The sequence below is a fragment of the Aethalodelphis obliquidens genome, unplaced genomic scaffold, assembly GCF_003676395.1.
Source record: "Aethalodelphis obliquidens isolate GAN/ISIS:26980383/991018 unplaced genomic scaffold, ASM367639v1 scaffold31, whole genome shotgun sequence".
Taxonomy (NCBI): domain Eukaryota; kingdom Metazoa; phylum Chordata; class Mammalia; order Artiodactyla; family Delphinidae; genus Aethalodelphis; species Aethalodelphis obliquidens.
Window position 1 is genome coordinate 2,713,735 of NW_020837975.1, and position 18,663 is coordinate 2,732,397.

General features: G+C 39.5%; 1 protein-coding gene across 18 annotated transcripts in view; it reads left to right on the plus strand.

Moving 5' to 3' along the window:
* The window catches only part of DST (dystonin), a 497,966-nt gene that overhangs the window by 212,126 nt on the left and 267,177 nt on the right, over positions 1–18,663 (plus strand). For all 18 annotated transcript variants that reach the window (XM_027126879.1, XM_027126873.1, XM_027126884.1 and 15 more), the window contains one exon: positions 11,443–11,504. In XM_027126879.1, coding sequence (XP_026982680.1) covers positions 11,443–11,504 — 62 coding nt within the window. The remainder of the gene's footprint in view (positions 1–11,442; positions 11,505–18,663) is intronic.

Below are 18,663 nucleotides of genomic sequence, written 5' to 3' on the forward strand. Positions count from 1 at the left end.
CTTTCACTCTTACGATGAAATGGCTTTCTCAATTTGATGTGCCTCTTTTATGTGTATTTATTATTTTGCATTTTTTCCACTTAACTGTGTATCTTGGAATCTTTTTATGTCACTATGTACAAGTTTTCCCATATTAATATTCTAGAAGGTGGGTGAAGTATATATAATTCATTCATCTAGCTTCCTATTGACTGACATTTAAGTGGCTTCATATATTTTGCTACAGTAAACATTCTTGTATGCTGATCATATATATGCAAGTGTTTCTTTAGTTTTACTACAGGTAGAATTGTTCATACAGAAAGTTGTATGCATTTTAATTTGTAGTGGATCCTGACAAATTGCCCTCAAAACTTTTTTTGCCATTGTACACATGGGGCTGCCTGTCTCTGCATTAGTTATTGTCATTCTTATAAAATTTTTGCCAGTATGAAATCATTTGCTTCACGTGCATTTCCTGATTGGAAGGCTGGGGGAGCCTTTCCCTGAATCTTTTTCATTCCTTTAAATTGTGTAGTTGGGGAGGGGCTGCCTTTTTTTCTTACTGAATATTATTAGGACTTATTCATCTATTTTGGATTCTTGGTGTGTATTATATATGTAGCATATATTTTCTTTGTTGCTCATGTTTTTTTTAAACTTCATTTATAGCATCTGCTTTGTCAAATTTGTCAGCCATTATATGTCTAGTTTCTTTTGGGTTTTGTAACTTGTTTTTTTTGTTTGTTTTTTTTTTTGCGGTACGCGGGACTCTCACTATTGTGGCCTCTCCCATTGCGGAGCACAGGCTCCGGACGCGCAGGCTCAGCAGACGGGCCCAGCCGCTCCGCGGCATGTGGGATCTTCCCGGACCTGGGCACGAACCCGTGTCCCCTGCATCGGCAGGTGGACTCTCAACCACTGCGCCACCAGGGAAGCCCTGTAACTTGTTTTGAAACACTCTTCCTACCCAACTATTTATAAAACATAATTTTCTATACTTTCTTTTAAATGATTTATTTAGAATTAAAAATTTTTTATTTAAAATTTTTTCTTATTCTCATTTCTAATATTGTATAATTTCCGCATGTACTGCCAGGGAGCATAAATCTGAAGATTTTATTGTACTGTGTTTCTGAGATGTATTGTCAGTTCCATCTCCTTTTTAAGCTGCCTTCATTTCCTTGGCAGAAGGTTTAAGGATTTCTGAAAATGTAAAGAGCTTTTCTATGAAGATTATCATTTAGATATGCAAATAACTCCTTTTTAAATGTGTTTTTTAATGATGCTTAGATCTAGCACAGAAGCAGTAGGTTGATCATGCTCTGATCAAGGAGGGATGATGATAGAAAATAATGTCAATTCCATTTAGATTCAGATCTTAACAAATAATAGTTATAAAAAACAAATGCTAAGAAAATCATCAGCATGGGGAATTTAAATTGATAAAACCAGTAATGAGAAAAGGACAGCCCTAGAGTTTTTGGTGCTGTCATTTCTTGTAGAAGAGAAAAAATTCTGTTTAAGCTAAGAAGAATTGAACCTTGAGAATGAGAGAAGAGAACCTCTCTCCATCAAAGTGTTAAAGTGTGTCTTTGCATCATGCAAAAGCCCGAGGTCTGCTGTGGCCAGAAGTAAAGACAGCAGATCTAGAACAGGCCTTCTTATTGGGAGAGCAGCTATGGGCTTGAAGTATTGATATATGGGACTTTGGAGTCGTGACTAAGCTAAAGAATTACTGGGAAATAACACTGGTATACTTTCATTCATGATGTTTTGCAACCTTTTATAAAATGATGGATAGATCAATGGCATAATTTTAGTGGAATTGTCCTGAAAAGAGTCTTGCGTTTAACAAAATGGGGTAGGGGTGGGCGTGGCTATGCCTCAGAGATGTTCAGTTTCTTCCTCTACGTCCGTGGTCCCACAGAAGCGGGGCACACAGACCAATGGGTGAACCAGAAATGGACATCAGCTGTACCTCTGTGCTCATGGGAACATGATGCTTCTGTGGGAATATTTGGGAAGCGTTTTCAACCAAAACAGGAGCAGGGACTCCCATCTCTTATCCATTGCACCTCCAACCTCCTGTCCCAGTGATGTTGGCCGAGAACACTGTGGGTGAAGGTCCTGTCAAGTGGGCAGGGCTGTTGTTACTGGGATGAGGCCAAGGGGCCCCAGGTGATGAGGGGTGAGGCTCACGGGGGGCCTGAGGGGTGATGATGGCAGCAGGTCTGACCCCCTCTCACCCAGCTCCCTGGTCACAGCTGGACATTGTCTTTCAGTTTTCAGGAGCTAGTCTTCTCACTGATCCCAACTATTTCTTCCAGCCAGTTTTCCTTCTTCTGTAATGAAAGAAATCTTACAGCTTTTCCCCTGTTGTTTTCACTGTATTGTATTACAGAGCTATTTCCCAGCAATAGCGGGGAAATTGCCTAGATCCCCTTTTTCCTTTTCCTTCCATCTTTTTTTCCCACAAAACTCCACCACTTCATCTTTTCTTTTCCCTCCCTCCTTTCCCTTCCCCCCTTCCTCCTTCCATCCTTCTGTTCCTTCCTTCCTTTCTTCTTTTTCTCTCTCTCTTTTCTTAGATAGAGCCTTTTGCCAAGTGTTTCCCAGTCTTCTTCTAAAATTCACACCTGACCTTTATTAATAAATGCAGAAGTCTCGTCCTTATCCTAAATTCTGACCTCCTTGGGAACCATCCTGAGTACCTTCCTCCACTCTCTACAATCACTGATGTGCAGAGTGTGAATTACATCTTTTGTGTATCCCCACTACTGAAGATTTGGCCAAGCCTCAGGTTTTCCTTTTTGTTAACTTATTTTTTAAAAGCTAGTACTTTGTTTTCCAAGTATGAAATTATAATATTGAACATGCTTTTGAAAGCTGCATCTTCTCCCCACCCCCTGCACTTAGTAGCTCTGTGATCCCAGGCAAATGTTTTTCGGTGCGGAGCACAGGCTCCGGACGCGCAGGCTCAGCAGCCATGGCTCATGGGCCCAGCCGCTCTGCAGCATGTGGGATCCTCCCGGACCTGGGCACGAACTCGTGTCCCATGCATCGGCAGCGGACTCTCAACCACTGCGCCACCAGGGAAGCCCCCAGGCAAATGTTTAAGCTTCAAGTGCCTCGGGTCCTTCTGTGAGTGGCATGATCCTATTATGGTTGTGTGAGGATGCCATGCCGTCTGTGTTACATGCGTGTAGGTGAAAACAGTACCTGGCACATAGCAAGCGCTCTGTGAGTGTTTGCTATTATTATTACCCTCTTTCAGGGAGATAGGTAAGCTTAGGCTTTTCGGTAGTGGAGGTCAAGGCTCTGAAACAGACAATTGGAAAGGGAGAGAAAGTGAAGGATACTTTAAACTTTTGCAGAAGTTGATATAATTGTCATTTACAGTCTATTTAGAGTAGAGTTAGAAATCATACTTGAATGTTTCAAAGCACATTCAAAGCTACTGTTAATATGGCATTGTCTCTTCCCTCGGCATGATCAAATTGACTGATTCCCTGTTGCCAAAAATAAGTAGTGATCATTTCCTGTTTGTTGTTTGTGGAGTTACTGTTTGTACAGTTTCTGTTCGGGCAGGTCTGTTTGTGTAAAGTCTCAGGCAAACAGTTGTGCTGGGGACACTTGGTCTGGTGCTTCTTTAAGGCAAGGATTCTCATTTCCTGACATTTTTCTTCATGCTCGAAAGTGAAGTCCTTATAAGCTGGAGACTCCTTGTTTTTCCTGCATTATTAGACTGGGGGCTCTGTTATTTGATGACATAGAAAAGTTCTGTTATTTGATGACATAGAAGAGAAGTGGGTTTTAGAATCAGATTTCAGATCCCACTTAGGCTGTGAAATCTCAGGCTAGTTTCTTCATCTCCCCAAACCTTGTTTGTTACATCTTTAAAATGAAGATGTACCACCCAGGTCAAAGAATCATTGTGAGATTCATGTGGAAATGTGTGAAGGTGCAGAAAGAAATACCTGATAGTGGTGTTTCCCCTGAAGGAGGTGTGTCTAGCCTATAAAGTTGGGCTTCCTAAACCACCTTCATCGCACACATATCAGGCATGAGTGAAACTAGTTGAGCTGGTTGTTGTTTTGTTTTTTTTTATCCCAGGGGTATCCTGCCTGGGGTGTTAGAGGAGGGAATGTGATGAGCTGGTGCAGCAGTGAAATCTAACATCCGATTGGTTTGCCTCGTTGCAAAAAAGTTAGGCAATCAAAACTCTCTTTTTAAGGGATTTCATTTGAACAGCTTTAAGCGTCAAAGGAGAAAGAGATGATTTAGTTTCTTTTTAGTAAGTGTTGTCTGCGTCCCCTGCAAAATAGTGGCGGAGGCTGGCTGGCTTTGCTCATGTTTGTTTAAAAGGGGGAGTGGACTGGTTGTCAGCTTGTGAGTGGGAGTGTCTAGTCAGTGTTTTCCTTTCTACCCAGAAACTTACCAGGACTCTGACACATGAGCTTTGGTATGGAAAGTTGAGGGAGCTGCTGGACCGATTTCCCGTGCAAGGATGGGGCAGGTCCTGAAAGATGATGGCGACTGGAACGCGAGGCTGGTGGGGCTGATGTGCTGCATGGGTCAGTAGCCTACCCGTTATCTCACTTTCGTGCCGCAGGATTGGAGAGGGAAGTTGCAGGACCTGAGTGGGTTCGCACAGCGGGGCTTTAGCAGACTGTGGGGCACCTTCTGGAAATCTGGACAGGCTCCCGTGACAACTCCTGAGGCTCCCTGGACAGAACTTCCCCCTGTTGTTGGGCATAGGATATGCGTTGAAATAATAATAGTTATTTTGTGTGTGATATGAAGTGGGTTTAGCTTTTATTGGAGTTTATTGAAGACCAGTCAGTGTAAGTTGTAATAATTGGTGCTCTTTTTGTACTTTTTTATTTGTTTTTTTTCAAATTCTGTTATTGTTTGCATTCTGTGTCCTTATAGAATGTTCAGCCATGTTGTACTTTACGAGTTGATCGTACATGTATATTTTCACTTAAAACGTACTCTCTAAATGAAATAATTTTCCAAGAGAGGGATGTTATAAAGCTTCATTCAGAAAAATAGATGGATAGTCTGTAAAACCAGTAGGATTAGTTAAAAACTCAGGAGTGATCTTTCCTTTTTGTTGTCTTAGCAGCGTCGCCCTAAATATAAATCTCAGTGTTAGGCAACCCTCACTGAAGTGAAATAAAGAACCATTACGAGACTTGGAAAATTAGATGGTGTCATCAGGAATACTCCCTTTTGAAATAATGTGTATGGAAAGCGGTAAATCACAGTCTCCCCAGGCTTAAAGTATTCCTGGATTGTAAGTTGCTTTCCTGAAGAAAGTTGAGCGCCTAATGTCCACATTTACTCTTTCCTCATTCTTGTAGCATCGTGGGAAACTTCACGTGTTAAAGAACCTCCCTTGGCGTACTTGAAGGGGAATCATCTAGGTTTATTGAAGTTTAAAAGAAAAGATTAGGTTGTTACTGTTAGAAAACAGTATCAGAATCTATGAATCACGTGTTATTTAGTTCACTTTAGTCTTTGTACCTTAGCCAGTACTTTAGCTGTGGATCATAATCCCGAGGTATTACCTCAGTATTAACCTGCTAAACGTTTAGCTCCCACCTTACATTTTCAGCAATGCTTTTGAAAAGCTGCTAGCAACAACCACAACAAAACCTCAGTGATCAAAAAAGCCATTTTATGGTTGTATAATTTAAGTGAGTTTCTCATTATTTGATCCTTCGATTGAATCAGCTTTCTTGATCTACCACGTGGCTAAAAAATTAACCATTAAGAGATTAGTTTTTAAGAATGTGTGTTCTATTCTTCATGTTCCTTAAAATATAGGACCGTTTTTTATTAATTTAGAAAGAAGTAAATATATATATATGTACATATATCTATATTTTTAAAGGACAAATCAGAATTTAATAATCATCAAATATTAATTAGATTGCTTCTAATTTTTCCATCATAAATTATACAATTAACATATCAATGCATATGGCTTTTCACAACCCAAAGAGATATATTTTATTTTTGTAAATTTATTTTTTAATTGAAGTATAGTTGATTTACACTGTGTTAATTTCTGCTGTACAGCAGAGTGATTCAGTTATACATATATATACATTCTTTTTTTAAAATAAATATATTTTATTAACCATTATGTACCAAGAGGAGTTTGTATAATACACATCATATGTTAAATTTAATGGGACAGAGTAAATTTGTTAAGAGTTCATATTATTATGTGCTGATTCAATAAATTAATAAAATTTTGGTAGATAGTTATAGGAATGCTTTTCATCTCATATTTCATAACTTGATATGGAAGCTATCTATTCTTGAACAAGAATTTTTAATAGTACATTTTGTTTTTTACTTGACGATTTAACATTAGGGTCCTAGGTTATTAATTGGATGGTATTAATGTGAATATTGCCTAGGAAGTACTCTTTTTTTTTTCCCTCACTCTGTTTTCTTTGCTAGGGGTTAGAAAAGCACTGCCGAAATGTGATAGGAGCCCTAGACTTTGTTGAGGAGGTTCCCTTGTTTGCACTCGCTTCTCCGTCCAAAGTCCACAGCCATCAGGAGGGCCTGGCTCCCCAGCACTGTCTGTGATTGGGATGTGCTCAGTACTTCCTTTTGAAAGGAAAGGTGGTAGGATCTTGGGGTAGTGGAAGCAATTCTGGGGGGAATCACGACACTTGAGTTCTAACTAAGCCTCTTTCAATCTGAAATTATGAGATCAGGGTTTCTTTTTTTAAATTAATTTATTTTTATCAAATTATAGTTGATTTACAGTGTTGGGTAATCACAACACAGTTTTTTATATGTAAAACTGAATCACTGTGCTGCACACCTGAAAGAAACTGAATGACTGCGCTGTACACCTTAAACCAACACTACATTGTAAATGTATTGGGTTGGCCAAAAGTTTGTTCGGGTTTTTCCATAACATCCTACGGAAAACCTGAACGAACTTTTTGGCCAACCCAATATTATATCTATTCTTTTTCAGATCCTTTCCCACATAGGTTATTACAGAATATTGAGTAGAGATACAGTAGGTCCTTGTTGTTTATCTATTTTATATATAGTAGTGTGTATATGTTACTCCCAAATTCCTAGTTTATCTCGACCCCCCAACCTTTCCCCTTTGGTAACCATAAGTTTGTTTTCTATGTCTGTGAGTTTATGTCTGTTATATAAATAAGTTCATTTGTATCATGTTTTTAGATTCCACATATAAGCTGTATATGATATTTGTCCTTCTCTGTCTGACTTACTGTACTTAATATGATAATCTCTAGGTCCATCCGTGTGACTGCAAATGGCATTATTTCATTCTTTTTTATGGCTGAGTAATATTCATTGTATATGTGTATCACATCTTCTTTATCCATTCATCTGTCAGTAGACATTTAGGTTGCTTCCATTGTTGGCTACTGTAAACAGTGGTGCTATGAACATAGGGGTGCATGTATCTTTTTCAGTTATGGTATTCTCTGGATATATGTCCGGGAGTGGGATTGCTCGATCATATGGTAGCTCTATATTTAGTTTTTTAAGGAACCTCCATACTGTTCTGCATAGTGGCTGCACCAGTTTAAATTCCCTAATTATTAGGGAAATGCAAATCAAAACTACAGTGAGGTATCATCTCACACCAGTCAGAACGGCATCATCAAAAAGTCTACAAATAATAAATGCTGGAGAGGGTGTGGAGGGTTTCTTTTTGATGGAGAAGTCTGCACCAGGGCTGGCTTCTGTCTTGCTAATTAATCTCCTTGCCCTCCTTCCAGCCCCACTTGCCTGTGCTGGACAGGGGTGGCCTTTCTCTCCTTTGTACTGCTTGCATGGTGAGTGCCACATCCTTTGCTCAGCTGGCGTGCTTGTCAAACTGCCTTCCTGTCAGGTGCCCTCTCTAGGTGACAGCTCTAGAGAACAAGGGCCAGTGCTCTATCTGTCCAGTCTAGGGGGCCCAGCACTACACAGCACTGGGCTCATCCAATGATCTGATGGATGCTGGGATGAGTGAGGGAGGGAAGCTGGGACTAGTAGATTGCTTCTCTTTCTTTGTTCTTGCCTTACGTACTAATTATTTAGGTTCATTCTGACCTCGTTAGGAATAGCAAGTCTGAAAGACATTTACGACATCATTACTACTTTAAGAGATACAGTAATATGTACCACTGTGTCTAAGTATATAAGGAATTATACCTTGTTATCCTGAGTAGGATTGTCCTTTGGGAAACATAATTAATTCACATCATGGGTATTTGTTTGTTGAGTGCATAGAAGCATCATGGCATCTACTGTGGGTAGACAAAGATGACTGAGGTCGAGATCATGCCCCAGAGGGGCCAACAGGGGAATTCATAAATATTTTGTGGATGATAATGTTGGTTAACAATTATTGATAAAATTGGTCTTGGCGGAGTAGTTATATGCAAAGTGCCTGGGGATTTTATGTTGGGGATCAGGCAAGTTTAATAATTTCAGCATAAATTCTGAGCATTTATATTCAGATTTAGCAAACTTCTGTCTTCTTGGTCAGCTTTTCCAATTTTTAATACCCAAAGTGAAGTCCAGAATGAGACTAGAGGTTTGGGCACTGAAAAGGAATGTGTTATTGGCGGTACAAAATGCAAGGCCCTATTTAGGTGCCTTTTGGGTTCTCCCTGATGGTGATGGGAAGTGGGAAGGGTTTCAAGGGGATACTGTGGAGAAGAAATGCTTGTGAAATACAAGGGAAATTACAGGGTCCCTCCCCTGCCCTTTCATGTTGGCATTAAAGGGTAAGAGAGCTCTAAATAATATGCCATCACTGGGTAGCTTTGCAAAGAATCGAATCTGAACAAGCCTTTGGATTGCTTTACTAAAATTTATTTATCCATTTTTTAAAATCATTGAACATTTATGTTTTTTCCTAAACTTTTATTTTCAAATAATAACACTGATTTATATTCTCATAGATACATTTTGTGCACAACCATGATGATAGTTTTAAGATAAATTTTAGAAGTGGACTTACTGGGAAAGGGTATTAAATATAATAATACCCTTTATTATTATAAAGGGTATAAAATATAATTAAATATATTTTTAAGGCTTTTGATATTTATTGGCAAATTGTCGTAGAGCAGCACTGTCCAGTAGAAATTTTTGTGACAGTGGGAATGTTCTGTATCCGTACCCTGTCCAGCGTTAGTTAGTGCACACTTGAATTGTGACTGGTGTTACCAAGGAACTGAATTGTTAATTTTATTTTATTTTGATTAATTTTGGTTTGAAGTTAAATAGCCACATCTGTGACTAAGGGCTGCAGTATTGACAGTACAGGTCTAGGAGATCTCAAACAAATTACATTTCCACTAGCCATATATATATATATGCATATGCATATCCACAGATATATATAAATATATCTGTTCCCTGTGCCCTCGTCAACATGAATTTTTTTTTCATAAAATCTTGACAACTTGATAGGTGAAAAAGCTTATTTTTATTCTATATTATTATTTGTTAGTGAGGTTGAGTACCTGTGGGCATTTACTTTTTTTCATTTTTAAAATTAATTTCATTTCATAAAGTTTTAATCATTTTCATTGTCTGCTTTTGCCCAGTTATACATTATGTTCATCTTATTCTTTTTTATTTTTATTTTGTATTAATATTAGTAATCTGTGTCTCAGTTTACAGATATTTTTCCCAGTTGACATATTTAAGTATTTTTGTTTATGTTTAAATTAGTGTAAAGCACGTAAATACTTTTCATGAATAGGACAAGCATTTTCTTTTTCTCTTCTTTTTTAAAAATTTTATTGGAGTATAGTTGATTTAAAATATTGTGTTAGTTTCAGGTGTACAGCAAAGTGATTCAGTTATACACATACATATATTCATTTCTTCTCAGATTCTTTTCCCACATAGGTTATTACAGAATATTGAGTAGAGTTCCCTTTGCTATGCAGTAGGTCCTTGCTGGTTATCTGTCTTATATATAGTAATGTGTGTGTGTTAATCCCAAGCTCCTGATTTATCACCCCCCCACCCATGTTTCCCCTTTGGTAACCATAAGTTTGTTTTCAAGATCTGTAAGTCTGGTTCTGTTTTGTAAATAAGTTCATTTGTATATTAAAAAAAATTAGATTCCACATAAGAGTGATATCATATGGTATTTGTCTTTCTCTGTCTGACTTACTTCACTTAATATGATAATCTTTAGGTCCATCCATGTTGCTGCAAATGGCATCATTTCATTCTTTTTTATGGCCGAGTAGTACTGCATTGTATATATATGTACCATGTTTTCTTTATGCATTCTTCTGTTGATGGACATTTAGGTTGTTTCCATGTCTTGACTATTGTAAATAGTGCTGCTGTGAACATTGGGGTGCATGTGTCTTTTCGAATTACGCTTTTCTTCGGACATAGGCCCGGGAGTGGGATTGCTGGATCATAGCATTTTCAAAGAAACTTTCGTTCCATTTAAAGTAGTTTATGGGGCTCAGGGATGAAGAATGAGAAGAGAGAGAGATGAAGAGAGCGAGGCCTATCTGCCCCTAGGGAAAGGATGGAGATGCGGACCAGGGGTGGGAAAAGAAAGAGGACCACGGGGAGAAAGAAGAGCCGGCCCCAGATGTAGAGTGGAGGGAGGAGGACACAGGAGAGTGGGGTTTGCTGCCTGGGAGCAGGACGGGGAGGGAGTATGGCTTCCAGCATCCTCTCTAGATGTTGGAGATTAGGATTTCTTTGAAATAATAACTTGATGAACCGGAACGTTCCAGTGCTCTTCCTCCTACATCATAAGACCTCCCCTCACCCTTTTCTGCACCGTGTCTAGTAACCAGGATAGTATCACTCTCTATGGCAAGGATCTAGTGGGGCGTTTTGTTGTTACCAGATCGTTCAACACAGGGAATCTAGGAGAAAAGCAGCATGGTTCGTGATTAAACCAGTGTCCACTTCCAGCCAGAGGACCTGAATTCAGTCCTGCCTTTTATCACAGCTTTAAGTCTTTTTCTGAATAATCGTCGACAAGTCCTTTGACCTCTTGACATCCTGGTTTCCTCTTATGTGAGATGGGAGTGACACTGCCTCCCTTCCCTCTTGTGGCAGTGAAGACCAGCTGGGATGTAATCTGTGGTCAGGTGCTTTGGGAAGTTCATGCAGGGGCTCAGTGGAGGCTGGTGGTGGCGGTGGAGGTGAGAGGACTTCCTGGTGGTGGTGGCGGTGGGGATGATGCAGCAGAGCGTGTGGAAGGCAGTGCTGGCAAATGCCACACTGGGAAGAGGCCAATCTTTCTCACAGGTAGTGTCAAGGTGCCAAAACTTACCAAGAAAATTCAAGTGCACCAAACAGTACTTTTTGAACACCTTACTCTTCTTTATTTGCATAGTGATAATGAAAGTCTCCTAGTCATAGATTTTTACCAACCTTCTTTTATATCTTTTTTCCCCCTTCCAGATGAACGGGACAAAGTTCAGAAGAAAACATTCACAAAATGGATAAATCAGCATCTCATGAAGGTCAGTGTATATTTCTTTTGCATCTTGGAATTGTTTTGCAGGTTTTAATTTATTGTGCAGTACTTGGTTGTATGGCTGTGAAGCACAGCTTTTCCGTATCAAGTGGGAAGTTTCAGTTCTAGAGCATTTCACATGCATTTCAGGCATCTGTTATTATTTGGTATATGGCCTGTGGGTCATGATGGGGGTGGTAGATGAGTGCCCAGTGATTGCAGTGTCTTCTGTGACATGAGTAAAACCTCTTATTATTGGTCTCTAAAAAATCTCAGCAGGTTAAGAAATATGTAAATATTTACGTGTTAGGGCATCGAAAAACTGCAGTTCTCAGTAATGTTTTTTCCTCTCAAGATTCCAAGCAAGTTCTGGCATCAGATTTATGCAGATGGCAGAGAGTTAGGTGGGACTAAGGATGGTTTATTTAAAAAAAAAAGAAAAAAAAAAAGGGACTACCCTGGTGATCCAGTGGTTGAGACTTTGCCTTCCATTGCAGGGGGCGGCGGGTTCGATTCCTGGTCAGGGAGCTAAGATTCCACATGCCTTGCGGCCAAAAAACCAAAACATAAAACAGAAGCAATATTGTAACAAATTCAATAAAAGACTTTAAAAGTGGTCCACATCAAAAAAAAATCTTTAAAAACAAGATAAAAAGGACGGATTACAGACAGAAGTCTAGACAAATCAGTTTATCTCTTGTATTTAGTATGACCCAGAGATTGGTGCTTATGTGTATGTTTCTCTGTGAAGCAGTTAATAGTTGTGGTTCTTAAATTAATATTTATTTGTGTGCCATGGGTCACTTTGAGAATCTGATGTAAGCTCTTCCAAAAAATACACATGTGCACAACGTTTGCATACAATTTCATGGAGTTATTGGGTCCCAATGCCAGTAGAATTATTGGATCGGTGGGACCCAAAATAACTCCATAAATCTCAGCTAAAGAGCCCATGGGATTTCACAATTAACTCTTAGTCACTTTCTTCCCCTTTTATGGACAGTCCTGAAGTCGGAGAGAAGGTAATATTTTAAATCTGTTGTTTGGGACCTGGAAAGAGTTTTCTCACATAGAAACATTATGTTAATGTGGTTATATCCCTAAGCTATCCTACAGATCCTATTCAAACCATCATGTACCCTAGGGGGATGGTGCCAGTACTGTAATAGCATTTAATAACCTTCTCTAAAAGCGATTCTTATTTCAGGGAGCATATCCGATTACCTGAGAGAAGTTTTAGTCCCCTCTCTCTCATCACCCATGGACAGAATCCTTTTCCCGAATCTGTTACATCCTTCTGGGGGGCCATGTCATTCACCCCCCAACTGAGACTCACTTCCGTAAGGATTTCTGTTACTACTGGGATTTCTGTTACTAATCCTCCGATGTGTTGGCTGGAGATGAAAGGTGGAGACCCTCTGCTTTATGATGCTCTCGTGAGGCAGTGTCTTGTGAATTCTGAGGAAGGTATCACACCAGCAGTTTACCTGCCTTCCCCCAATCTTTTGTGTCCCACGCACTCCGTGTAAGCAGGACTCTGCTACAGGCTAGGGCAGAGGTGGGCTGATGCGAGGGTTGCATTGTGGAACGTTGGAGCTGAAGGCTCTGACAGGACTTCCCCATCTCTGAGCTGAGTCCAGGGGGAGCGAGGTTTTGGATGAAGAGATGCCCCTTTGGTGGTTCCTGGCCTGGCAGTCTTTGTGACTGTGGCCATCTGGGGGTGGCATGTTGGGGACACAGAGGGCTTCCCCGTGTCTTTGGGAGTGTAAGTCACAGTGTTGGCAGTGGAGGGTAGAAACCCATGAGGATGACTCCTGTGGGAACGCAGCACTGGTACAAGACGGATGTTCCTTGGGGACCTACTGGGTACTGGGCGTGTTGGGCTGGGCCACTCACCTTACGAGCAGCGTGTAAATTGGATGAATGCGTGTAAGGAAGCTGCCTTTGCTCAAAATTCAAAACACTAGTTGAGCTTTTTGAGGACAAGTCTGCATTATCCACTCCTAGGGCTCATCATGGGGCCTGGCAAGAGTGTTCTCACCATGTGTAACGCCCATGGCAAGTTTTAAATCACTTAATCCTCCAACAACCCTCCAAGGTGGTTTAATTTAGTGATTAGGCCCACAAAGCCAGCACAGTCAGACAGCAAGGGTTCAAATCCTGATTTACTTGGAGTATGTGACCTCTTTTTTTGATAAAATGACACATCTAGAAGATTTTAGGCTTACTTCTGCTGCAACCCAATAAGAAATAGGAAAATAAGTATTTTATGTACAACAGCCATTAGATAGATGCCAGTCTAACTAATTAGGGTTATAATCAAATTAGCTTATTTGTTTCTTGAAGTAGGGCAGAATTTAAAATTCACTCTTACTGAAAAATTGTGCACTGAAATTTCTGACCCAAAACTCACATATGTGAGAACATAGGTTTTTTTTGTTTGTTTGTTTGTTTTAACATTTATTCTTTTATGTCTGGAAGCTAGAGCATTACCCTCAAGTGAAGAAAACTCATCAGATATCCCTAAACGTTTTGGGGCACCAGGCTCTTCAGGTTTGTGTTGTGAGTTGACCAGAGAAAGGCCAGATTTCGTGTCATCTTTTCCACGTTTCACCTACATGATGATAAGAGGAATGTTGGATACTGTCGCTGTTGGGGGCCATTTGGTTGTAACCCAATTAGTAGGAAATGCAAAGTAAGTAAATGGATTTTAGATTAGAAATCTCTATATTAGAAAGAAATATTTCTTCTATGTTGATCTTCTTATATTCTTCCCTTGAAATATTGAACATATTCAGGGAGAAACAGGGACAGGAGAGAAGCAGATCTCTTACCTTTCTTGCCTTACCTTATTCCCTTGCAACGAATGAAAGTATGTTATTTGAAGAGTTTTTCATAAAATTAGATTATGTTATATAAATGTTAAGGGAAAGGGTGACCATGAAAAACGAGTCAGCAAAATGAAGGAAAAATTGATGGGTAAAGAGAGAAAAAAAGTGGGAATAAAATCATTTAGATAATATTCGAGTAGTTTTATGTGTGTACTCACTCTGTTTTGTCATTTTAACTGTAGACCTTCTCCTTAAACAATGGGGAAGGGAGGGGGAAAGGGGATTAGAAGAGAAAAGAGAGAAGAAGGGGTGGAGGAGGTTAAAGGGGGAAAAGAGGGGAAGGATGCCTACCTTGTGCCCTGTGCTGCCCCCCATAGCCCGGGAGTTGTATGCTGGGACCAAGTTCTGGAGACTCTGCCCTGGGCTTATTAGCTGCCTGGACTGCTGACGCAGGCCAGAGTGTGCTCCCCATCTTTTGAAATAATTCTTAAAAATTTTGACCTTTCTAAGTGATTATTTTATGTGTTTATTGTGGTTTAATATTATGTAATTATTTTACCCAAGTTGTGGCTCCAAGGAGATCTGTTGTTAGTAGTTCTGCTCCTTTGGGCAGTGAGGTGATTGAGAGCTTAGTTCCACAACAACCTTCTTCACTGGATTTTCCTTTTCATTTGATAAATAGTATATTTTGTCTTTGAAAGAAGACTCTCCTACAAGGTTGTCAGTCTGGGAGATGTAAGGCAAAGATGGAAGGTAGACAGCTCTGCACTTTATTATTGGTGTGACCGTAACCTTTTCCGCCCTTATCTGTAAATAGTGGATTAGTGTGAGGATTTGATGAGATCGTCCATCTAAGCATAAAGTATATGGTGCTTGGCAGATTGTCAGCGCTCAGTCAGTGAGAGCTGGTGGAAGAGTGGGCTGATGTGGATGGCTGCAAACCAAATGGTAAAGCAGGGGCGGGGTGCCTCTCATGCCCTGCTACCTGCCTTATCCAAATCTCTTCTTTACCTCAAGTACTTTCCCTCTTAGTACATCTGTTTTAGAAAAAGCTAGGGTCTGGGGGTCAGAATCTGTGGGGGAGATAGTTTGGCCGTTTTGCCTTGGAGTCCTGCTGGGTCACTTGAGCCGCACCCTCTCTACACACCCCTCCCTTGTGGTCTGTGGGTTGATCTTGGGGGCCCAAAGGCCTGTTTTGCTCTTCTCCCACATTCTCCCCTCGCAGAAAAGGTGTCTGTGAAGACTCAGCACACTCCTGGTCCTCGGTTGTACCTTCACTTGGACTTGCGCTTGGAGGATAGCTTTCGAATTGTCCAGTTTGCTTCCCTGATTTAAGGGAGGGGGCACCCGCCACAGCCCCTCCTGGTTTAGCTGCATCAGAAGCCACATAGCAAGAGCAGGACTTGGCTGGGGGCCCAGGTCAGCCCTGGGCTCCTTGGTGCACTGGGGCGTTTTGCAGATGCCAGTGGGTTCCCCTTGGCTGTTAGACTGTTTACTTTTCTCCACTTTATACTTTCAGGTATTTGCTAGTTAATCCCAGTGATTTAGGAAGTTAGGATTTATGCAGCAGTAAACTAGCGTATACCCAGTGCCCAGGGGATGCTTCTAGCAAGGTCAATTTTTAAAAGTTTATGTGACTGAGAAAAGTAAACATCGTGGAGCTTTTAGATGATTGCTTAAGTTACTATTATATCCGTATGTGTAAACACTGTTTCCTTAAAATACTTGGTTAGGATTTTTTAATATAGCTTTCTCTCCAGAAAAAAATTAATATAGACTTATATTTATCAGAGCTAAAATTACATTTGTTTAAACAGTTTGCTTAATTAAAACTCATGTTTGTTGGTGAGCAGACGTCTTTGGCTTTTTTCCAGATGTATCTAAATTTTAGTGCTCTGGTATTTCAGTTGTATGACTAAGCCTGTCCCTATTTAAACTGATTGTTCTGGCAAGAATGTTTTCCTTTTGATTCATCATTCTGCAAAATATATTTAAGGATGAAGCCCAGTTAACACATCACATCTGCTGCCTCTACAAGATTCTTCCCATGCTGAATATATTGGATTGTTTACCTTGCAAGTTATGATCTCTGGGTAAACTATGGTTGTCAGAAACAATTATGTATTATTCTTTAGCATAATTTAAATTATAGTACTAAAACATGAGTTGGTTGTTATTGAAAATACCTGTGACTTCAGTTAGCTAAATTTTACCCAGAGAGTTGTTCTAAAGTATAAAATTGTTGGCCTTCTTCTATTATTTACAGTATTTATTTATGCCCATTCTACCTATGGCACTTTATAAACTAGAGGGTCTTAGGTCACTATTTAATTTTTGTTATTCCTGATCACATGCAGTTCTGTCTTGCTGTCTAGAAACTGATGAGTATATATAACAGATGGCACCCAGATCTAAGTACCAGTGATGTAGCTTTTGCCTTGCTCTGAGGAAACAAGAAGAAAGGAAGCTCTTTATTTTCTGAAGCACTTTAAAGATCAGAAGATTCCTTTTTAACTCATTGTTTGCCTGGGCCCAGAATTAGAACTTGAGCTGTGAATGAGAGGCTGCATTGAAGAGGAATAAAAATTTAAGGGGATGAAAAATTTTTGCAAGATTGAAGTCTGGAGAATTCATATAATGTGCTTTACTTGTGTTGGATCCATCTAAATAACCGTTCATGGTGGAAATATATTTCTTCAGCACTGGTTAGCTGTACTGTAAATGTATTAATTAACATTGTGTAATTGGATGTTTGGTCTGAGTTTTACTTTATTGATACATAAATGCATTTGGAGAGGAAGAGGCCCTGGATTCCATATTGAACCACACCCTCTTAGTAACCTGCTTGGTTACCACCTGTAAGATACCCAACTGATGATTACACTTTTATCTCTGTTCCATCTTGTCTTTGGAAAGCTTGATTTACTTACAGCATAGACATCCTTTGCACACATTGTAAAGGCAATGACTTCATGGCCCTGCTGAATCAATCACACTGTTCTTTGTTTTGTGATTTGGTGGCTGGGAGGAAATGTAAATCCCCAAGCTGAGAACACAGTGATAACTTTTAGGGAATAGGAAGAAATCTCTATTTGCTCTGTGTTCTCGACCATTGCATACTTCTTGAGTAATTTTACCATTTGTGGGCACAGATGAGAGAGGAAAATTTTTGAAGCATCGACTTTTAAAGGGCTAATGAAAAATACCTTTTCTGAAAGTATAATGCAGGTTGTGGTTCTTAAAATTGACAAATAAGGTATTTTTTCGAGACCTTAGACTTATACACGTGATTCTTAAACTTTAGCTGCATCAGAGCCACTTGGAGGGCTTGTTAAAATAGATGGTTGGGCCCCAGCCCAAGGCTTCATATTCACTGGATCTGGGGTGGGGCCTGAAAATTTCCCATTCTAATAAGTTCTAGGAAGTTGGGTTTCTAACAAAAAGCTGATGCTGCTTAGCTGGGGCCACACTATGAGAGCACCTGTCATAGATAAAATGATAAATATTGTAATGAACCATCAGTTTCATTTGATATAACCAACAAATATTCTGATAATGTTTAAAAAATAGTAGTAGCTATTGCACCTCTACTGTAGGCTATGTTTATTAATTAATAATAAATTTAAAAATTAATTTATATTTACAATATTAATACTATTACTACTAATAGCTGCTAATATTATTTGAGGGCAAACCACATGCCAGGCTGTCACTTTCACGTCTTAATGTATTTCTCACAACAGTTCATATGGACAGGACCTATTTTTTTAAATTTATTTAATTGAAGTATAGTTGATTTATAATGTTATGTTAATTTTTGCTGTACAGCAAAGTGATCCAGTTTTATATATATACACACACACACACAACCATACATTTTTTTCATATTCTTTTCCATTAAGGTTTATCACAGGATATTGAATATAGTTCCCTGTGCTCTACAGTAGGACCTTGTTGTTTATCCATCCTATATATAATACTTTGCATCTGCTAATCCCAAACTCCCAATCCATCCCTCCCCCACTCCTCTCCCTCTTGGCAACCGTGAGTCTGTTTCTGTTTTGTAAATAAATTTATTTGTGTCATATTTTAGATTCCACATAAAGTGATATCGTATGATATTTGTCTTTGTCTGATTTACATCACTTAGTATGATCATCTCTAGGTCCATCCATGTAGCTGCAAATGGCATTATTTCATTATTTTTTTTATAGTTGAGTAGTATTCCCTTGTATATATGTACCACATCTTCTTTATCTATTCATCTGGATCCTGACTGTTCTTAATCCCCATGTTACAGATGATGAAACTGATGCCCAGAGAGGTTCCATAATT